The sequence below is a fragment of the Vipera ursinii genome (assembly GCF_947247035.1).
Source record: "Vipera ursinii genome assembly, chromosome: 8".
Lineage (NCBI taxonomy): Eukaryota > Metazoa > Chordata > Lepidosauria > Squamata > Viperidae > Vipera > Vipera ursinii.
Genome location: NC_139519.1, coordinates 2,950,148 through 2,973,860, shown reverse-complemented (window position 1 = coordinate 2,973,860; position 23,713 = coordinate 2,950,148). Strand labels below are relative to the sequence as shown.

Here is a 23,713-nt window from a genome sequence, read left to right as displayed (position 1 = left end):
CCAGAGAGACTCGGGCAAGAGAGAGGTTTTATGCTCCTTGTAGGCCCCCTTTTATGTGCTTGCTCCTATCCTCAGCTAGCTCCTAAGCTGTACGTGGCTCAGAACATATATTCTGCCATGGGCCGAAAAGTCCTCTCTCTCTTTCTCTACTTTTTGACATGAAAAGCCCTAAGAAGAATGTTTCCCAAGGCAACCGTGGAAAAATGGATCACTCCAAAACAACACATTCTTCAAAAATCCATATACCATGCTGCACAGCCAGGCATTTGCCTGGGCGAACCAGTTGGGGAGCCTTTTTTTTTAGCCAAGGTGTAGCATTCATTTATTTACCTTAAATTCTGTAGGCACTTGCAGTTTTGGAGTGTTCAGCCCACACAAAACATCAAGACCAACAAACATTAGTATGGACATGAAGATAGAGAAGTCACTAATAAATTTACGGAACTAGAAAGAAAGAGAGAAAACACACGTGTACGAGAAAGAGCTATGTTAGAATGTCAGCTGGAGAAGAAAAGAACTTCATGCAATCCTTTTGCTGTCAGAGAGAAACACAGAATGGTCTTTTACCAACGTTACTTCCAGTCGACCCCTAGTAGGTTATTTGCTACCACCAGAGTCCCCTCTGGCTGTAAAATTGGAGTAGTGAACTTCTTTCTGCTCCCCTTCAGAGGAAATGGAAAAGCAAAGGGTGACCAAGGAAACACGGCCTCCTTGGAAATGGCTCCAGAGATGCTGCCACAGTCCAGAAAAGGTCCAGCTCTGCTGGTGCAATTTGCAGGGACACAGACCAGTTTCTCCCATTGTGCTAAGGCCTCACAGTTTTTGAATCCCCTGGTCGCAAATCAGTGCATTCATCTCAAGTCTCTTTCCCCCCCCCCACCCCAGTTCATTTTCAAACAGAACCTTGAGGATGTAGAAAGCTGAAGCTACGAGAGAAGGCAGTCCAAGGAACAGGGCACCGGAGCAGAGAGAGGGAAGGGCGTGTCAAAACCTAGTTGGGTATCCAAACCTTAATGATACTGGGCACATGCAACTTGGGAGTATCCAGTCCAAAACAGAGATCTATTCCACAGAAGAACAAGATGGAGAAGACAATGGAAAAGTCAGCAATTAGGCCCCTGACCTAAAAGTGGAGGGTTGAAAGGAAGACAAAAAAAGAGAACAAGTTATAGGGTATTACAGAACATTATTTAATGTCTTCTGGAAGAGGAAGACCTTTTTTTTGACAGCCAAGTCATTGCTTGGAGAATCTTACCTTGGTTGGAAAATAGCGGCTAAACTTGAACTTTTTCAGAGTCAGAGTCATGGAATAGGTTCCAAAGAAGAGAATGAAAGACATGAGAGCCAAGTCAGGGACAAATTTACAAGACGTCCCCACCAGACTTCCTCCATATTTCAGGCATTCCTTTTTGCTCAACTGAGTCCAGTCCAGAACTGTTACATTAATAGGGTTATACTTGAAGGATAAGAAAATAAACCATATTATTCAGGTACTGAAGAATAAAACAGTAAGTTAAATTCCTACATGCAAGAGATGCAAACCTACTAATTCTTTTAAATATTATATATCACAGAATAATAACATTGGGAAGGGACTTCTAGTCCAATCCCTGCTCAAGCAGGAAACGGCCTATACCATTTCAGACAAGTGGCTGGCCAGTCTCTTCAGTGATGAAGCCCCCACATCCTCTGAAGGCAAGCCACTCCACTGGTTGAGGGTTCTCATGGTCAGGAAGGTTCTCCTCAGTTCCAGGTTGCTTCTCTCCTTGATTAGTTCCTTGTCCAGCCTTCAGGTGCTTTGGAGAATAGGTTGACCTCCCTCTTGTTTGCGGCAGCCCCTGAGATATTCGAACACTGCTAGCTCTAGTTCTTTTCACTAGAGTAGGCATACCCAATCCCATCTATTTATCTGTCTGTCTGTCTGTGTATGTGTATATATAATATTTTTTAAAAAAACAGCCAAAATCATAGCTGATGATACCATTGAAGAGAGGGCTTCCCATAGGTAATGGGGAAGATAGAAGATATTTTAAAAGTAGAGTTTTTGTTTAAAGGTATCTATTTTGTAATTTAAGCTGTGACTGTTAATGTATCTGCAAATTTTTGTAGAATTCTTTTCAAGATTAGCACAATTTTCACACACTAGAACAGATTGGGCTCTTTTAAAGGGACTGTAGAATGCAATTGATCTGAGTAATCTCAAAGTGTTCTAAGCCAAAGATTCAAGTCCACCCAGTGAATGCAAAAACAATCCCTAACTGGCAGTAAGAGTCAGAATTCAGCCTGGTAATTTGGAATTTATAAACTCCCAGAACACAATCCCATAACTATGTATTTTCAAGTCCTCTTGCATTCATTGGAACCGACTTCCAACCCCTGATAAAGAATTGGAGTCTATATATTTTCCTATAGTCTCCTTCTTGCCAGAAAACACCTGGTGGTTAGTATCAAATTTGAAAGGATAATCATGATACTTTCTTGATTGCTCGCCTTGATCAGTTGATCTATAGACTTTTGTAGATGGAGATACAAATTGGGAAGTCTCTCTTAGGGATAGCAAATGATGTGTATTTTGCATGGAGGGCTTTTTCAAAGTTATCAATTTAAGTGTGCTTATCAGGGACGCGGTGGCTCAGTGGGTTAGGACACTGAGCTTGTCGATCAGAAGGTCGGCAGTTTGGTGGATCAAATCCCGAGTGCCACGTAACAGAGTGAGCACCTGTTACTCGTCCCAGCTTCTGCCAACCTAGCAGTTCGAAAGCACGTAAAAATGCAAGTAGAAAAATAGGGACCACTACGGTGGGAAGGTAACAGCGTTCTGTGCTAGTCATGCCGGCCACATGACCACGGAGACGTCCTCGGACAAGCGCTGGCTCTTCGGCTTTGAAATGGAGATGAGCACCGGCCCCTAGAGTCGGAAACGACTAGCACACACGTGCGGGGGAACCTTTACCTTTACCTATCAGGAAGTGGATGAGAAACAATTCTGATCATTGCCATCAAATGGTCAGGATTGATCACTGGAACAAGGAATTGTTCTCACAACTCTAAGAGGTTCTAATTGATGTCTCTTAAAGCCTCTCTGCACTGATTAGATAAGAGATGGACCACCTTTTGGGGCCCAGGAAGCGGCCACCCACCACTGATGAGAAAAGAGAGGTACTGTAATCAGTTTTTGCTCTTGCTCTTGTTATAGTGCTAAACAAAGATACACACAGTATTTTGGATTGGCGGGTGGGAAGAAAAGAGAGGAAAAAACTTACCATAGAAATATTAACATTGTTTGGTACCAATGGAACTGAAGCATTGAACAATGTTGTATTTGCTGCAGAAAAGGAGTTTGTAATTATTAAAAAACATATTAAGAAAAAATATTACTCCATAATACAATATCATATTTTTCATTTGAACCTTTTGAAAAATTCTCTTTTGGCTACACATATTTTTGACCACCATCTCACCATCCGGAAAAACCCCATTTCAAGTATTTACAGAACTCTCTGAGCTTGGAATCCAATGAAAAGAAGCCTTGTAAGAATGACATCCCCACAGCTTGTAAATAAACAGTTCAATAAGCTACAATGTTGTTCTAATTGGTGCAGAAAGTCTCCCTAATTAACCTAAAATGTGCTCTTTCAACTGGGATCTGAGAAACCAAGGAGGAGGCATCTTTAATTCCAATTTAGTCGGAGGACAGAATTCATAGTTGGGGTGGATCCTATCTACATATTACTTTCTTCTCCAGATGTTTTTGGTGACAATCAAAATCCACTATGCAGTAATATAGAGACACCTCCATTTATACCAGGGGTAGGCAACCTCGGCTCTTTTATGACTCATGGATTTCAACTCCCAGAATTCCTGAGTCAGCTATGCTGACTCAGGAATTCTGGGAGTTGAAGTCCATGAGTCATAAAAGAGCTGAGGTTGCCTACCCCTGATCTATACCAATGTGATCTAATCATAGTGGATCTAGATGGTCTGTATTGTCACAGAGTTCTGAGGTGGATAACTCAGTGGTGCCAAGGTCCCTTTAGGTGTCATCATTGGGTGGTGTGCTTATTATTTTTAAGATGGAGAAGAGCACCGTGACATTGCTTACTTTCCATTGCCTGAAAATAACCTCTAAAGGCCAAGGCCTTACCCAGAGTTGCTTTACAGGGAAAGCAGAAAGTGTCAGGGCCAATATTTCATTTGTGTGATAAAAGACCCACTGACTTCCTCACCAATAAGGTTGGGGTAACTCTTCTCTCTGCCCTCAGCTCAGAGAAATGTACATGTCTCTTGGATTTGGGGGTCACTGATCATAACTCCCCCCACTAAGATAAAAACAAAAGCCTGGGGTACTTTCTCTAATTCTTCATCTGCCACATCTATCCTATTCTAGAAAAAGATCAAGGGTGGACCAAGCAGGATACATTTTGTGACATGTAAATAGAAACTCTACATTAAGTCATAGTGCAGAATAGCTAACAAAAAAGCACAATAGTATTTATTGTTTTGAAACATCATTCTGGATGGGGTTGCACTTCCCCAGACAGACCTGGTGTGCAACCTGGTGTTTCTCCTGGATTTGTGACTCTCGCTCAAAGAGCAGGTGGTGGTCATGGCTAGGGGGTCTTTGTTCATGTTGTGCACCAGTTGTGCCCTTACCAATGAGGCTCTGCACACAGTCACTCATGCCTTAGTCATCTCTCGGATGAATTACTACAACTTGCTCTACAAGGGGCTACTCTACTTTACAAAGGAAGCTACAGCTGCATGTACAGCGGCATGACAGTCCTGGGGGCCCCTAGGGTGGCCAAATCCCTCTGCTGTTTTGCAAGCTGCATTGATTACCAGTTTGCTTCTGGGTCCAATTCATGGTCTTGATTATTACCTTTAAAGACCTATATGGGATAGGCCCAGGGTATCTGAGAAGCCATCTCAGCCAAATGGGATTAGCCCGTCCCATTCAGGCTGGCAGAAGAGGCCTATTACAGATCCCATCTGCTGAGGAATTCTTGATCCCAACCTTGTGGAACACTCTGCCACCAAAGGTGAGAACTACTCCCATCCTTTTGACCTTCTAGAAGGGTAATGAAAGTTGGTTTTGTCAGTGTGAAGTTGCGCGAGGAACCTCTAAGTTTATCCAGGTCATCCGTCTGAACTATTGCTGCTCCGTAGGGGACCCTGGTCAAAGAGACACAAAAGCACAAGCAGCCAGAAGCCTCTCTTTAGAAGGCTGTGAATATGTCCTCCGGCCTAGGGCTTATGGAATGACCATCCTGGCAAGAGAGCAGGGCAGGAAGGCAGGGCATGTTGTGGGTCCCAGGTACCAAGGGCATCTGGTGGGACCTAGAAAAAGAGCCTCGCTCTGGAATGTCATTTCCCGAGAGGTCAGTCTGGGTCCCCACCTTGTTGCTTTTCAGAAGGTCTCAGACATGGTTTTGTCAGCAGGCTTGGGGGATCCCATTCAGAGCTGATCAAGTGGCTTGTCTTTTTTATTGTTACCCTCACAGGATGGGGGGGGTTAAATTGTGGGGGTTTATCTGTGGATTTTTAATGCAGGATAATTTTTTCTGGAGGCAAACAATGTTCACACAATTAATGGAGAACCAGTTGCTGGTTTAGAATCAGATTTCCTACTGCAAAGAAAGTACTGAATTTCAGAGGAAAAATATAAAGAACTGGACTTTTGCTATTCATCCCAGATTTTTTAAATGTTGCTTCTCCCTACACCAGACGTTTTCTGAAAAACATATTCGGGTGGCTTTTAATAACTTCAAGTGTAAAATAACTAATTCTTCTATTGGATGAATAATGCTTTTTTAATGGCTGATTTAATGCTTTCTGTAGGTTACGTATGCTAAAGTAGAAATAACAATAAAAATAAGAGTATCAAATATTTAATAATATTTATAAAATGATACTCACTTGAGAATGAAACCAGCCAAATAGAAGGGTGCAGCAGAGACAAATATGGTATAAATAAGTTACAGTAATCAAAAACGTTGATTTGCAAAAATAAGAGTAATGAAAAATTAAGAGGTCTTAAAAGAATGTTATGGATACTCCCCAGTGGCATCTAGAAGGGAGATCAACAAAATGGGTGCAGTAGCACAATAAAAGCCGCCCTTTTGTGGGTCAATACAAACATGTACAAAGGAGCGGAGCTTCAATCCGATACTGAGACTACATCAAGATTTTTTATTCCCCAGTCTGAATGCCACTGACGTTATGGAAAGGTGGGATTCAGTTTTAAACAGCTAAAATAGAGGATAGAAAACATTACTGTTATTTTCATCTACAAGCTAAGTACCATCCATATTTGAGCATATCAGGGATTGGTTCTGGATTCTTCACAGCCATTGAGCACATGTCTAGATCACAGGAATTCCTGACAAAACATCACCTGCTGTTTGGCCTGCAGTGCTGTAGGGTCTACAAGGCTCCTATGGAGACACTTCCATAACTACACATGCCAAGCTGCACCCAGAGATTAGACAGATAAATGCTAGGCACTAGATGATATAGATAGCTTAGATAGATAGATAGATAGATAGATAGATAGATAGATAGATAGATAGATAGATAGATAGATAGATAGATAGTAGATAGATGATAGATAGATGATAGATGATAAATTAGATAGATAGATGATAGATAGAGATAGAAAGAGAGAGATGAGAGAGAGATGTTCAGAACACGTTTTGAATAAATTGACTAACATGCAAATAACATTTGCTTTGGAAAACAGGTGATAAAAGGAGGTGTGTGTGTGTGTGTGTGTGTGTGTGTGTGTGTGTGTGTGTGTGTGTGTGTGTGTGATCTCCTAATCAGAGTAGGCATGTTTACATTCTTGGTAGGTCTATTTGGTTTTGCTAGGAAGATACTGGTTTATTAGTCACATTTTATATTTTGGCTGCCTTTTAATTGACATTTTAAAAATACACTTTGTTATACTTGACAGTGTTGCTTTATTCTTTTAATTGTATTCTGTTCTATCAGCTTTTACTAATAACGTGACTAATAACTTTCCCAATGGATACGAATCATTTTAGAAATAACACACTTTCTGTTTGCAACATTGCTTATTTCATACATTTGCACTCCCTTCATAATCATGGTATGGGGACCGAGATTCCCTTTCTGTTTCACTTGCTGACCCACAAGATTAAGAGGAGGAGGAGGATAAGGAAGGATGTTAGTAGACCAAAGAATGACCAGGCTTCCTTCACATACTACACTGAATCTTCTTGGCAGCATGTGGTAAACAGGTTCTGTTTAAAAGGCCCAAAGTTGAGATGTGGACTCCAATTGCAGATCTTTTGCTGCATTCACATAATTAGAAGCCCTCCCCCAAGGAGGGGGGGCGCACCCACGGCTCAATTCATTCAGTTTTACGTTAGGATTATGAACTAAGTTGAAAGACGAATAAAACTTGCTGGCTTTATTTTCCCTGCTTGTCTAAGCCCAGTGTATACCTTGTCCTCCTGATTTTTTTATCCAAAGAAACATGCAGAAGCTAAAGTGTTGAATTAACAGGGGCAAGTTTAATACACCCCTCTCTCCAGCCCCTTGAGACCGAGAGCATCCATCAAACAAAAACTTTTCTAGGTCCTCGGCTCAGACTCCTGTTTCACAATTCTTAATGGAACTTTTTTGCAGGAACGGATGGGAACAAATGGAAAGAAAAGAAACTGCCCGTGTCTCAGTTAAATTCATCTGAAAGCACCTGGGAACTTCTGCTACCCCACCCACATTTCATAGAGCATCGAATAAGGTTGGAAGGGACTGTGAAGACCTCCAAGTCCAACCCCTTGCTCAAGCAAGTGACTGCATGCCATTCCGGATAAATGGCTGGCTTCTTGAGCCTCCAGTAATGGAGCACCCACAGTTTCTGGAGGCAAGCTGTTCCACTGATGAATTGTTCTCATTGACAGGAAATTTCTCCTTAATTCTGGGTTGGATCTCTTTGATTAGCTTCCACCCATTATTTCTTGTCCTTCCAGTGCTTTGGAGAATAGATCCATCCCTCTTTTCTGTAAGAAGCCCCACAAACATTGGAAGGCTGCTATCAGGTCACCCCTAGATCCTCTGTTAAAGCAAACATGCCTAGTTCTCTCAATTGTTTATCATACGGTTAGACTCCAGAGCCCTCACATTTGTGGCTCCTCTGCACTTTCTTGGGTCTCAATACTTGTTTTGTATCAGAACTGGGCACAGTATTCCAAGTGTGGTCTCACCAATGCAGTATAAAGTGATAATATCACAATGCATTGTTCTGTCTTATCAAGAAGCAGGCTGTGATCTACTTTGCAAAAGCCTTTCTGAAATCTAAATATAATATGTCCACAGCATTTCACTTTGTCAAAGCCTAAAGTAAGATTTGTTTGGCATGGAAAAAAACCCTGTTGGTTATAACTTTGCTTGCTTTTAGGCGTTTGCTGATCTGTTGCTTGATTAACTTTTCCTAGATGTTCCTACATATTGATGTCAGGCTGATTGGTCTATAATTTTGGGGGTCTAGGTTTTTTTCCCTTTCCTTTTTTTTCTTTTTGAAGATGGGATCCACGTCTGATCCTTCCCACTCTTCTCCTAGTTCCCTGGTACTTCAGGATCTTACCTTAGGGAGCACTTGCTACCAGCATCAGCCTCCCATCATCCTGTGCGCGGCCACAGGGAGGGCCTCCTTAGGGTTCTGCCGATTAGAGATTGCCGGTGGGTGATTCCCAGGGGGAGGGTGTTCTCTGTGGGTGCACCCACCCTTTGGAACGAACTGCCGATGGAGCTTCGGACTGCCCCCGACCTTTGCTCTTTTCGCCGGGACTTAAAAACCTGGTTGTTCAAATTGTCTGGCCTGGACTGAGGGATTTTAAATTTTAAAGTATTTAATTAAATTATATTAAATTAATTTAAAAATTTTAATTTTATTGTTATTAGGAATTGTGGGCCTGTACTAATTTAATTCCATTTTATTCTTTTTTTGTACTGTTTTAATTGCCCTGTGAACCGCCCTAAGTTCTTCGGGAATAGGGCGGTATATAAATTCAACTAATAAATAAATAAATAAATAAATAAATAAATAAATAAATAAATAAATAAATAAATAAATAATTTGGTTCAGTGGTTCTGAGATAACCTCTGCCAGCTCCTTCAGAACTGTGTCATATAATACATCTGGTCCTGGGATTTGAACTTGTTTAGAGTGAATGGGTGTGCTCTCACCATTTTCTCTTACCCTTTCGCAAAGCTTTGTTGTGCCTTTTTAACCCCAGTCTCTGCTTAATGGGATTTGGATTACAGACTTTTTAAAATCCCATTTTATCCCTGTACATATATGCAGCTGCTGGTCATCTAGGATGTGGCCTGAGGTGTCATCACAATGCAAATGATACCAGCTTTATCTGTCTTTTATTTTTCCAAACTCTTTAATTACATTCTCATTTTATGGTAATTTATATCGTATTAGATTTTGACGAACAACATGCTGCTGCCTAGTTAGTATGGCATTTTTATTTTGTATTTCATTTGACCAGAATTCTCATTGGATCGCTAAAGGAATGTTTAACATTGTTCTTGTTTGCAGTTCTAGTATTGAATCCATTTTGTGAGATAACAAAAGCAAGGTTTCTCAAATGGTTTTTTAAAATATCTCTACAGTGAAAAATAGATTCATTAAACCTAAGTCAGGTTGGTAAAGTCATGCTTTAATTATCTTTGCCCTTCTTTCCATTTCTCATACTGATACCATTTCATAAGTTTTAATAAAAATCAAGTTTTTTCAAAATTGTTATTTACATAAAAAAGAGATTCTGAAAACCAAGTGATTGTCCTGATATTCCTTATTAGAGAGGACATGGATCTAAAATTTCATTGATTTGGAAATGGTATTTTATATTCAATACAAAATACATCAGAGGATTTGCTAAAAATGGAACTATCATTATGTTGAAACCAACAACAGAAGCTTCCTGTACTACACTTAGATCCCCAGTCACATTAGTAAAGGTTTAATATGGATTCCATTTTGACAATTGTGAATTGTTAAGCATGACTGGTGTTAACTATCCCATGGTTAGCATGTCTGCTATGAACTGCAGTTTGTGATGTGCAATAATAAAGGAAACGCCTTCAGGCTTGTTCTATGTATATCAATTAAGCCAAAGAGAGATTAGATTGATTGTAACCAGCTGCTTTTCCTGATTCCCTTTGCTAGGGAGACTGTGTTTCAATATCTCTTTTTCAACTCTGATGTTTGACTGAGCTGGGAACTGTAGTTGTAACAATGGTATTCTAGTGGATATAAAAGGCTTCATAGGAATTACATTTTATATCTTTTATATCTTCTTTTTGCCAGGGAGAAAATGAATGAACAGCAATTTTTAAATTCTGATAAGCTGGGAATTTCAGTTCTAATAGTGGAACATTCACTAAGGTCTCCTATTATGTTTAACTAATATCTTTTTATCTCTCTTAAGCCAAAATGAAAATCACAAAACTATATGATTTTCCTGATTCTACTTGTTAGAACATTAATAAATATCTCTTTTTCAAACCCCACCATTCACTGAGCTGGGATCCATATGTCTAGGAGAGGAATTGATCATTCATTATGAAGCATCACAGATTGCAATATGTTTGATCAATGAATTTGCTTTCACTCTAATAGGCCTCCTTCAAACTGCACTTTCTATCCTTAAATCTCTCTTAAATGAAAGGGAGAATCATGAAAACAAACGCATGTCTCCTTCAAATTTGAGGTTTGCCCGAGCTGCATTCACTATAATAGTGCCCATATGAATTGCAACTTGTACCTTTGAATCTCTCTTAAGACAAAAAGAGGATCCTGAAACCAAGTGGGAGAGCAGGATTACATGCCTCTTTTTCAAATTTGAGATATGCCTGAGCTGGGTACCTTAATACCTAATGGAATACTGCACAGAGTATAATAGGCCTGCTATGTATTGTAAGTTATAGCTCTTTTAAGATGGACTTCCAGTGAAAATGCCTGACTGACAATCTGGGGGGGGAGCTTCCTCTGAATTGAAACTTCTTCAACTACTAACAAGGGAACTGTGTTCTCTTAGTTTAATATGACTCTCCTGCATTAGGGAGAGTCCTCGAATCAAGCCACCAGCAGCGGTCTGCAGGAAGCCCCAGGAGCTGAGCTTCGGAGCATCCAGGAGCTGTTCTGTTAGGGTGGGGTGGGGGGACAGGGCTGCAACCAATTCGCTGTTGAAAAAGCAGCGGTTTGAAATTTATTTGTCAAAAAGACAATGCCATGCCTTTTACTTCTTAATCATTTTATTATCGTGATTATTATTATCTTTATTAATATCATTATTATTAAGCTAAAAGAGGCTCTTTTCAGTCACAGCCTGTTATTCCTTTTTGAATATGTACCATTTTTTAGATTTCCTTATTGCTAAACGACAAGGAAGGAAGCTGCTAGAAACACTAAAATGAGGAAGCACGGTGTACCTTTTCTTTAACACTGATGGAGAAACATAAGGATATAAAACTGTGGTTTTATTTTATTATTTTAGGTAATCTGTAGCTTTTAACTGTTTTGTTGTAGATGGCTGAAATTTTCTGATTTTTATGAATTCTGAATTTACTTGTTGACCACAAGAGGGAGTGAAGAAGAAACTTGGACAACCAGTTTCCTTGTTCAAGTGTCTCTTTCAAATTTTATCTTTGTCTTCTATAATGTGCTTCATACACATTGAAAGTTCTGTCTCTGAATCTTTCTTAAGACAAAGAGAATCAGAAAAGTAAATAGTTTTCCTGATTCTCCTTTGTAGATGATTACACCTCTTTTCCAAATTTTATGGTTGCTTTTGCTGGGAATTTTAGTTCTAAAAAGTAACCCTGTGTTCACTATAATTGGCCTGATATGATTTGCGTTATATATTTGAATATATAATTTGTCTTAAGACAAAGCAATAATCACAAAAGCAAAATGGTTTCCTGATTCTCCTTCACGGAGAGAACATGATTGCATGCCTTTTTTTCTTCTAAATTTGATGTTTGCCTGGGGTATGAATCTTCTCTTTTTCAAAGGTTTGCCTCAGTTGGGAACCCTAGTTCTAAAACTGGATGTCTGTATTTACTATTAGTGGTCATTGGGATAGCAATAAGATATATCTTTGTATATCTTTTAGATTAGTCATATGAGCAAGTTCTCCTTTCTAGGGAGAACAAGAATCAACATCTCTTTTTCAAATGTGATGTTTATCAGTCAGGAAGTTTAATTCTAATAGTGGAATTCTGCATTGCAACCTGTTTGAATCTCTCTTAATCTAAAGAGAAAATCATGAAATCAATGGGTTTTCCCAATTTTCCATGCTAGGGAGAACATTATTCAATATTTGTTTTTCAGTTCTGATATTTGAATTTGAAATTTCAGTTGTAATAGTGCAATTCTGGATTCACCATAATAAGACATTTAATAGCTTTTTGAATGGGTTTTGTTCTTAGTTCTTTGCTAAGAGACATTCATGAAATTATGTGGTTTTTCTTGTTAGGGAGAATATTAATCGATAACTGAATCATTTCTGATTCGGAATCCATTTTATTACCTCCTTCAATAATGTATTGATTTCAATAATAATGTTATTGGTTTTAAAGGAAATAACAATTTGTGAATCAAGCTGTGTTTTATTATTCCACTTGTTATAGAGAATATGTAGCAAGTTCTGTTTGAGATATCTGATATTCTATTTATCTGGAAACTACATAGCTTACATTTTGATTTAGTATTTAAGATAAACACATTCTAGGGATTGCTGATAAAAGACATGCCTCTCATACTATCAAAATTCAAAATTCTTACTTGGTTGCTAAGGGATGTAATCTTTGTCTATCTGTTGTTTTGATCTCCCTTAAGTGAAAAAGACATTAATGAAACAAAGTGGTGTTCCTTATTCTCCTACAACTTTGATCAGTTTTTCAAGTCTACTATTGATTTGGTAGGGATGCGGTGGCTCAGTGGGTTAGGACGCTGAGCTTGTCAATCAGAAGGTCGGCAGTTTGGCGGGTCAAATCCCGAGTGCCGCATAGCAGAGTGAGCGCCTGTTACTCGTCCCAGCTTCTGCCAACCTAGCAGTTCGAAAGCACATAAAAATGCAAGTAGAAAAATAGGGACCACCACGGTGGGAAGCTAACAGCGTTCCGTGCGCCTTTGGCGTCTAGTCATGCCAGCCTTGGACAAGCGCTGGCTCTTCGGCTTTGAAACGGAGATGAGCACCGGCCCCTAGAGTTGGAAACGACTAGCACGCATGTGTGGGGGAACCTTTACCTTTACCTTTACTTATTGTTTGGAATGTTGAGTTTTTACATTTGAATTCTGTGTTTAATATAGAACATTATCCTCGGGATTGTTAACTAGAGAACTGTCCACACTGGGATGAGCAACACACAGCATTTTCATCACAATTCATAATGCTCATTTGAATGCTAAATGTAAGCCCAGAGTTGACTTTCCCCTTGTTTACACTTCTGCTCTTTGTTTCCATTTTTTGACATGTAGTAAAAAGGAAGGTTTTTCAGTTTTGTTGCTTTGATCTCTCTTAAATAAAAACGAGATTCAGGAAACTAAGTAGTTTTCCTAATTCCTCTTGATAGCTTTTTTCAAATCTGGAACTTCATCGATTTGGAAACATATAAACTAAAGTTTCCAAATCCATGAAATTCCAGATCTGATTGTATTTTAACTGTATTAATATAAAATACATATAAATATAAAATACATCATAGTGGTTGCTAATATGGGGACTGTCTTATCAAGTCGAGACTAACATCATAAGTGTCCCACATTTGTGCTTTGTTCACAATTTTAAATTGTCATTGGATTACTAAAGGAACACTTTGGTTAACTTTGCCCTTGTTCACTTCAATTATGATCCATTTTGAAGTGAGGTAAGAAAGCAAGTATTTCAAATTTGTTGTTTCGATCTCTCTTATGTGAAAGATATTCATGACCTCAAATATTCTTCCTGATTCTTCTTGGTAGAGCAAAATATGGATCGACTGTTTTTCAAATCTGGCATTCCTTTTTTATTAAATATAAGACAGTATAGGGCCTACTATTTGGGATATGGGTGGTTTAAAGTGATTTTAAAATAAAATAAATAATGGTGTCACCTCTGCAATCTTATTCCTGTTTAGAGGCTGGCCTGCTCTACGTTTTAAGAGGCACAACAGCTCTAATGCTCAGAGGTGGGCATGCATCAGCCTTAGAGTCGTGGACTGACAAGTGCGAATTGCCTACAGACAGTTTTGCTGCAAGAAACACCCAACACTGAAACTTATTGTGCTAGAACAGGCTTCGGGTTTCTCAGTAAAATGGTCCTGGCACAGTCAATTTTCAGTAACTTCCATTCCCTCTTGTGATTATGTTTACTTCTGCTGGACAGGAAGGACGGCATTGTATGGACGTGCCATGAAACCAAACACTCGGTTCGGCATACGTTTATGATACAACCTTGGCAACAGAGGGAACCCTTGTCATACTCTGACAAATGTTCGAATCAGGTTTTGCTGGTTAAGCTATTTCCAATTTCGGACAGAAAAAATGATACTAACTTGCATTTGCAAAAAACTTTCAGAAGTCTTTGGAAGTTGTTTTCAAAAGTGCACAATATTGAGCATGAAATAGTGCTCTGTTATCAAGGGCAATGCAATGGCTGTGCACAGGATTTGCACTTACCTGCATCTGGAGCTATGCATTCACATTTATACATAGTCACATAGTCTGAGTTGTAGTTGACATTGATAGGGTAGACCTTAAAGGCTCCAATCATCTTTTTAATGGCATCGTAGATGAAGATGAAGCTAATCAGAGTGGAGAAACCTTCTTCAGTGAAGCGAGTGATGTACTTAATTATGAAGCTGGCATCTGTAGCCACCAGAATAAGGCACTGGGCTGCTGAGTGCAAGCCGATCCAAAGGCGAAACTCTAGGTAATCAATACTGTTACCTCTGAGGGGGAAGAACAGAAACACTTTGTTGATCACAACAGCACAAACGCAGCCGCAGCCACAGCAAGGTATTATGAAAAAGTATGGCAACAGAAACACATTGTTGGCACTGCCATAAGTAAATTTCTATGCCTGCAGAAATGTACCTGACATTCTGAAGCAGTTTAGATGCAGCAGTCCCACTGCATCCTCATGGCAAGCCAGTCTGAAAGGGCAACTTAAGAAAGCACCAGCGGCTACTCATGTAACATTATAGGTGAGCCTATTTGCATCGCATATGTGGGAGAAGGCAGTGGGCAGCATCATGGCAAAAGAGGGCAGAGAGTGGGGCTCTGCCCTCTGGATGTGATCTAATTGGTAGTACCTGATAAATGTGGTGAGTTTCTCACAGGTTGGAACAGTCTCCTGTTTTGAAGAACCACAACCGGTCCTGTTACGTTAGCAAATGGAGTCTTAGTGATTTGTAGGACTTGTTTTGGATATTTAGGGCATTAATTGCTGTGCTTGACACCTAAATTTTGCTCCTCTCAGACGTCAATGTTTTGCTCCCAACATTTGACCATTGTGGCCCTGCAGTTGTGAAGTGAGATCTCAAGAGCTGATGATGAGCTATTGAAAGTCCACATGGACTTTGGCACGTGGTATATTCTGCTATAATTGATTGCCTTCAGTTGAATAAGTCTGACAACTGAAAAGAAACAAGTTTCATAAGTTTTGATTCACTATTTGAGATAGGCTGCCCCCTGTACACAGCCCTGAGTCCTTCAGGAGAAGGGCGGTATATAAATCAAATAAACAAACAAACAAACAAACAAACAAACAAACAAACCAATTGCTAGTTAATAAAAAATACTGCAAGATTTAGAATGAGTTGCGCCCTGTTTGAAACTGCAATCCAGAGATGTTTCACAAAACAGTACAAAAACTCATCTGTTTTCAATTCAGCAGTCAAACCAAAGTCAAGAGTGAGAGACATTCAAGAAAAAATTAGATTGTGGAAAAACAAATTGTACTTTTGAGGGAACTGTATTAGGAATATAGATACCATGATATTTGGTCACGTAAACAAAACAGAATCACAGCTCAAACCAGCAAGTGGGAATTACCATGGCCAGGAAATGGAGGTTCAATATTTTCTTGGAAACCTTCAGTGATGGAGCTACCACAACTCTAAGAGGCAAGCTCTTCTATTAATTGTTCTCATTGTCTGGAAATTCCTTCTTAATTTTAGGTAGGATCCCTAATAATTTTCCATCCACTGCTTCTTGTCCTGCCCTAAGGTGCTTTGGAGAATAAGTTGAGCTCCTCTTCTCTGTGACAGCCCCTCAAATACCCTGACAGCTGTCATATCAACCCTCATTCTCTTTGTTAGACATATCTAGTTCTCTTAACAGTTTACCATCCAGTTCATTTCTGTCACTCTTCTTTGCAATCTTTCTAAGCATCATTTTTGTAACCTGGTGACCAGAACTGGATGCAGTATTCCAAGTGTAGACTCACTAGTGTGGCATAAAACGGTATGTCAATGCTGCAAACATTGACATGTTTTTGCACTGACAATATAAGAGGCCACTTTTGCTTTAACTGTTTGGTTTTGAATCACTAAAGCGTGGGAGGAATGCAATCTGGGTGTTTTGAGAAGATAAGGTCTAGCCCACGGGTAGGCAATCTCGGCTTGCTCAGGAATTCTGGGTGTTGAAGTCCACGAGTCATAAAAGAGCCGAGGTTGCCTACCCCTGGTCTGGCCACTTCAGAAGGGAAGTGAAACTTCATGTGTTAAATTAATTGGTAAATGTGATTCATGACGTGTAAATAAGGGAGGGAAATTCTGTATGATGTGGTGTGTCAAGGGGAGGAGAATTCAGATTCTGGCATCCACCCATGAGTGCCGATGCTCCATTTTTATTATTATAGACTTTTTTTGAAATAATCATGCAGTGTACTTTGAACTGTCTTATTAATCGGAACCATGACACGGTATTATCACTTCTCATGATTTTGATGCTATACTTCTGTTGATGCAGCCTAAAACTGCATTGGCTTTTGGGGCAGCTGCAGCACACGGCTGGCTCAAAAGGGGTTGTCCACTAGGACTCTCTCCCACAGTTGCTGCTGTTGAACCAGGTACTGCCTATTCTATACCTGTGGAACATGCTCTGTTTTTAGCAAACTCATGCTGGCTTCTAGTACAGATAGTCCTTGACTTACAACCACAGTTGGGCTCAAAATTTATGTTGCCAAATGAAACATTTGTTAAGTGAATTAATTGTTAAGTGCATCTGGCTACCCAGATCTTCACAGTTGTTAAGTTAGTGACATGGTTAAGAGAACCTGGCTGCCCCATTGACTTTGCTTGTCAGAAGATCGCAAAAGCAGGCCACGTGACCCCAGACACTGCCATCGTCATAAATAATAATAATAATAATAATAATAATAATAATAATAATAATAATAATAATAATAATAATAATAATAATTAATTTCTTTTCAAATATGAACCAATTGCCAAGTGTCCAAATTTTGATCATGTGACCCTGGGGATGCTGCAACTGTTATATGTGTGAAAAATGGTCGTTAATTTTTTCAGTGCCTTTGTAACTTGGAATGGTCACTCAATGTTGTAATTGCCTTGCTCATTACTAGTTTCTTGGACTAATCCCATTCCATTTCTTGAGCTAATAGCGCCCAAGAGGCAAAGAGAACAGTGAGGAATTGTGGCCAGTACTTTGTGATGTCCAAAGACTGCAAAGGATACCGTATATACTTGAGTATAAGCCGAATTTTTCAGCCCACTTTTTGGGCTGAAAAATTCCACTTCGGCTTATACTCCAGTCAACAAAAAAAACTTACCGAGGACTTGTGCGCGGCCGAGGCTTTGGTGCTTCCGGGATTGCGCGCACCTCTCCCAAGCAGCCGCCGTCCGGAGACCTGCCGAAGTTTGGGGAGGTTTGGGGAGGTGCGCGCGCACCTCCCCAAACCTCCCCAAACGTCGGCAGGTCTCCGGATCTCCGTGCCTTGCCTGCCTGCTTCTTTCCGCAGCAGAAAGAAGCAGGCAGGCAAGGCACGGAGATCCCGAGACCTGCCGACGTTTGGGGAGGTTTGGGGAGGAGATCCGGAGACCTGCTGACGTTTGGGGAGGTTTGGGCACCTCCCCAAACCTCCCCAAACGTCAGCAGGTCTCCGGATCTCCTCCCCAAACCTCCCCAAACGTCGGCAGGTCTCCGGATCTCCATGCCTTGCCTGCCTGCTTCTTTCCGCTGCGGAACGAAGCAGCCTGAACGAAGCAGGCTGCTTCTTTCCACTGCGGAAAGAAGCAGCCTTCTTTCCGCAGCGGAACGAAGCAGCCTGCCTGCTTCTTTCCGCTGCGGAACGAAGCAGCCTGAACGAAGCAGGCTGCTTCTTTCCACTGTGGAAAGAAGCAGCCTTCTTTCCGCAGCGGAAAGAAGCAGCCTGCCTGCTTCTTTCCGCTGCGGAACGAAGCAGCCTGCCTGCTTCTTTCCGCTGCGGAACGAAGCAGCCTGAACGAAGCAGGCTGCTTCTTTCCGCTGCGGAACGAAGCAGCCTGAACGAAGCAGGCTGCTTCTTTCCGCTGCGGAAAGAAGCAGCCTTCTTTCCGCAGCGGAAAGAAGCAGCCTGCCTGCTTCTTTCCGCTGCGGAACGAAGCAGCCTGAACGAAGCAGGCTGCTTCTTTCCGCTGCGGAACGAAGCAGCCTGCCTGCTTCTTTCCGCTGCGGAACGAAGCAGCCGGCGGCGGAGGCTTGCAGAATGGCGGATCGGCTTATACTCAAGTCACCAACTTTTTCCAGTTTTTGGGGGTGAAATTGGGGGTCTCGGCTTATACTCGAGTCGGCTTATACTCAAGTATATACGGTAATTGTTCCCTGTCCAGTTGGAAAGGGAAACTTTCAACACCCCCACACATCATATCAACCAGGCACGGATTTCTGAAGCAGCCAAAGAGCCTTGGTGGAGCAGTGGGCTAATGCCTCCTTAAGTAACACCAGCTGCCTGCCATTAGTGCAGGTTCGAGTCCCACCAGGCTCAAGGTTGACTCAGCCTTCCATCCTTCCCAGGTAGGTAAAATGAGGACCCAGATTGTTGGGGGCAATAAGCTGACTTTGTAATAATGCCGCTTGGTGTGTGTGTGAAAGCCCTAACAAGCAGGCATATACATAGAATGAAGGCTACTGCTAAGCTTGTAAGCCGCCCTGAGTCTTCGGAGAAGGGCGGGATATAAATAGAATTAAAATTAAAAAAAGAGGCCTTCACGTACTTGCTGAAGTCATATAGCAGCTTTTCAAAGATGAGGATGGGCCCTGTGCTGCTCAGGATGATGAGGGGCTGCCCTGCCAACAGGCAAAACGTGGAGCCTGCAATCGCTGTCCCCAGGAAGCTCTCCATGACACCCTGGTGGGAGAAACAGAACCATTTGAATCGTTTTCAAAAGCAGGGGCACCACCTGAGTACCATAAACAGTGCAAAGCATGCCTCATGCACTCTGGTGACACCCCCCCCAGCACTTTTCCATATCTCTAGACAGGGATGCTTGTACTGTCTTGTGTTTCAAGGGTCCTTTTAGCTATGGGGGCAAAATTTGTAGAGAAGGGCATTATCCGTGAGGGTAACGAGGAACCCAAGTGCCACCACCATTGTTAGGAATCATAGATGGACACAGATGAAGCCCCCAAGTTCTTCCAGTCTGTTTTCCTTCTCCGTCTTCTAAAATATTGCCACGGGATCCATTGGCTGGTGCCTGTAAATTCCCAGGAACTTTTATTTCTAGGTGCCCTGAAGGGAGTATAGTAATTGCGATTTTCAGACTGGATATTCAAACTTCAGCTGACTCCTCAAAACAGAACTGAAGGGCGTGCGGAAGTGCCAAAGCCTTCTTATTCCTAGCTGCTCAGGCCTTCTTCAGATGTCAAGGGCCAAAATAGTATGGATTTTACAATGCAAATGTAGAGAATTTGGGGGGCTGTTTGGGAGGCTGGCCTGAACTTGCCTGGTAGTTGTCAGTGGCGTCCCCCAACAAGCCTCCAAATGTAATGGCATTGGCAATGCAACCCAGGTAGATGAAGAGCACAGCAGAGATCGACTGGATATGGAAGCCTTCGTAGAAGTCACTTGGGAACCAGGGCAGTTTCCTCTTGAGATCCAAATACAGCCCCCCGCAAAACCTGAAAAGGAAGCAGGGCTGGCGGTGCTCTCTTTGCACTGAAGGGCTTTCCTCTTCTGTGCCAGTTCAAATTTAGCCCTTAACTTAGGTCCACAAATTATTCTGCTGCTGCTGCTTATGGAAACACCCTTTCTCTCCCTACTGATTTCACCAAGCCCCCCTCTTACTGGCCATCTTTTATTTTCCCTCCTGGATCTTGCCCTGCTAGGTAAGGAATGATCTTCCTGAAGGTCCTGTACTCAAAATGCCAGAGAAACGGTTGCGCTGCATGAGGCTGCTGGGTAACGTTCATGTCGCCCAGTGGTGGCTGAACTACCACAATTTATGTCAATCACATTGGAAGCAGGGATAGGGAGGAAAAGAGTGAGGGGCTATAAGTATGTACCAAAGCTGATTTTACCCATCAGACCTTCGCTGGCCAGGCCATAAGATAGAGTGATGAAGGTTTCTGGAGCTTATACTGCTCTTTTGAGCAGAGACCCTCTTTCCAACATGGATGGAGCAGATGGGATTTAAACACAGCTCTGTAGGCCCATCCTTCTTCTCCAGCAAATGAAATAACTTCTTCAGCTGCAGAGGGATATTCAATACTTCCCTCTACCCCAACAGCAGATTCCCCCCCCCTTCACTACTGTCAGCTGATTGCAGGGACATTTTCCTCACCGTCCAGTCCAGGTCAGCTCCTCTCCGATTTCATGGACAGCAGGAAGATCATCTTCTTCATTGCCCCCACCCCCACCCCCTGCTGCTCCTCCAGCTGCCCCGTTCATCTGGGTTGCTTCGCTCAGAGAAAACACAGATTTTCTAGGAATAAAATGACATGGAATATTAGTAGGCGAAGAGTGCAAATGGGTTCTTGTAACACAGCCAGCAGAGGGCAGCCTTCTTGCCATCCTTGCGGCCAACTCGCTGCCGCCATCTCTTTGCAGGACATCTCAACACCGTAACTTTGCTGCAGGGAAAGGTTGCTGTGGGCGCTGGGCAGAGAGCCAGCCGGGCAGGCGGGTGGGCGGCGAGGGGGCTCTCAGAGGAGGGTGGCGATGGGCAGGGCTGCACCGCATGGGAAGCAAAGTGGTGGGGTGTCAGCTTTTTTAAAAACCAAAAAAAAATCATCCACCTGGCTTTGGATGGAAAGCACTCAGCACATGACCAGAAAGAGTGCTTTTCCCCAGTGCCAGGTGGAGGATTTCATGGTGTTTCTGGCCACGTGTAGAAAGAAAACCAGCTCTGGCAATGTGGTGGGGAAAAGATAATTCAAAGAGCAAAACCTTCCCCCCCCTGACAGTTTGGGTCACATTTTCCAATTAGTCTTCGAACAGTCGTTATGAGAAGAAAGCCCGTGTCTGTCACGTCTCTTCAGTGACCTCGACTCTCACGCGAACAAAAAACCCCCTTTCCCCTCCCCCCTCATTACTGTGGGCAAGCTAGAAGCCTCATGGCACTTCTGATGCCAGGGATCTTCCTAGCTTGGCACAGAGTCCTTTCATAAGGTTTCCCCAAAGCCAGGTGGGTGGTTTTTTCTGGCCACGTGAAGAGTGCTTCCATGCCGTTTCTGGTCATGTGCAGCCAACACCGATGCTGTGAAAAGAGTAATTCTGAGAGTAATTCTGAGTAAAGAGTAATTCTGAGATGAAGCTTTTTTCCGGTTTGGATGTCCATGCAGCCCCATTTCCGTAACGCATCAGACCCGCAGCTGAATGTGGCTGCAAACTTTGTGATCTGCTTCATGGGTAAGGGTTTGAATGCCACTCAAATCAAGTTTTTTAAAAAGCTGACCTCCCACCCCATTGCTTCCCAAACCCGCCCTTATTTGCAGGGCGGCAGAGGCTTCACATCCGGTGCAGCCCCGCCTATCGCCGCCCTCCTCCAGGATCCCCCTCGCCTGCCCGTCTCTCCACCCAGCGTGCGCAGCAACTTGTCCCTGCAGCAAATGTACGGTGTTGAGATGTCCTGCAAAGTGATGGCAGCAGTGAGTTGGCCGCAAGGAGTCGGCGGTGGCGAAAAGGCTGGCCAGGCCAAGGTAGCATCGTCAAGTCCTCCCATTCCATCCTGTAACAACCTCTCTGTGAGGTAGAAGGAGCATGATCAGTCCAAGGTCACCCTCAAATTCTACAGAACTTGAGTCTCCTTGCTCCTCGTCCAGACCTGGGCATTTTACGGGCCCTGAGCCACATTCAGCCCTTTGGCTGTGCCTGTCTGGCCCATCCTGGTTTGTACATAGATCTAAAAATATGAGCACACAAAATACATACACCAATAAATCATGGAAAAAACTGAACTACAGGTCAATTGGAAATTAGAAATCAAATGTAAATAAGCATGCCACAGTAGGCAGGAGAAGCTGCACAATGGCCTGTACTCCTTTAGACGGTCATGATGGGGCAAGGAGAAAAAGTGCTTTTCTGGACCTGTGCAGCACTCACCCCTCTCCTGGAGCAGCTGGAGGAGGAGGAGGGGGAGGAGGAGGAGGAGGAGGAGGAGGAGGAGGAGGAGGAGGAGGAGGAAGTGGTGGCGGCGGCAGTCATCATACGAGGCTTGGCCTCCCACCACTGTCTTGGTTGAAGTTACCCAGCTGGCGCTCATGGCTTTAAGGCAGGGCTTTGGTGGGCTGTTTGCTAAAACAAGGCTATGGCATGCTCCTGAAAGAAAACTGGGATGCCTGTAATTGTGGAGTCTGTCTGGCAAGAACAAAGAACATTTACTCACAGAGAATATGCATGTGCCACACTTCTAACCATTCTAGGTGGTCAGAGGACTGATAACAGTAACAAAGAGTTAGGCATTCTGCACAGCTCAGCTAGAAATTAGGAATAGGGATGGTCTGGAGCAAATAGAATGTGAATTAGGTAACTCCAAGGCTTGGAATAGGGATAGCTAGAGACCGATAGACAATTGTTAGATCATTACTAAAAGGTTTATTAGGTGGTATTTCTCATATATCTTCCTGAATAAAGCTGTCTTAATCCTTGGTTCTGGGTCCTGGCATTTTGCTGGCTGCGACCCCTTTTTCTGAAGCGCTTCAATAAAAGGAAACAAAACCTGCACCTCGTCTCTGGTGTCCTCCTTTGGCTTCGGCACCAGAGCCAGACCTGAACTCCTCACTAGACCAAACATTAAAGATTGGCTGATCCTGTTTAGATACACAACAAATTGATCGAGCTAGATACATTTTTACATTAGGATGGCATTAATGAGATTCAAGGTACTAGTAATGGTGTTTAAAGCCCTATATGGCATGGGTCTGGAGTACCTCAGGGAACACCTGCTGCCGGCATCAACTTCCCTCCGCCCTGTACGTTCCCACAGAGAGGGCCTCCTCAGGGTGCCACCGGTCAGAGAATGTCGATTGGTGGCCCCCAGGGGGAGGGCGTTCTCTGTGGGCACCCCGGAGCTATGGAATCAGCTACCGGTTGAGCTCCGGACGGCGCCCGACCTTCGCTCCTTTCGCCGCGAGCTAAAAACATACTATTTTGAACAAGCTGGCCTGGCCTGATGAGGGGATTGGGGGGGGGGTTGTTATTGTTATTTTATTAGGTTTTAATGATGTATTTTAGTATGTGGGCATTTATTT

The 23,713-nt window shown here is 42.5% G+C and overlaps 2 protein-coding genes across 2 annotated transcripts in view; one reads left to right on the top strand and one right to left on the bottom strand.

The window, feature by feature from the left end:
* Window positions 1-23,713, top strand: part of BOLA3 (bolA family member 3) — a 460,366-nt gene that overhangs the window by 35,080 nt on the left and 401,573 nt on the right. The window lies entirely within an intron of this gene.
* The window catches only part of SLC4A5 (solute carrier family 4 member 5), a gene marked incomplete at its 3' end in the record, with an annotated part of 60,546 nt that overhangs the window by 14,127 nt on the left and 22,706 nt on the right, over window positions 1-23,713 (bottom strand). The window contains exons 9-15 of the mRNA XM_083368436.1: window positions 20,806-20,946; window positions 19,969-20,143; window positions 19,240-19,373; window positions 14,696-14,967; window positions 3,264-3,325; window positions 1,256-1,456; window positions 1,010-1,123 (exon numbers count right to left, since the gene is read on the bottom strand). Coding sequence (XP_083224562.1) covers window positions 1,010-1,123; window positions 1,256-1,456; window positions 3,264-3,325; window positions 14,696-14,967; window positions 19,240-19,373; window positions 19,969-20,143; window positions 20,806-20,946 — 1,099 coding nt within the window. The remainder of the gene's footprint in view (window positions 1-1,009; window positions 1,124-1,255; window positions 1,457-3,263; window positions 3,326-14,695; window positions 14,968-19,239; window positions 19,374-19,968; window positions 20,144-20,805; window positions 20,947-23,713) is intronic.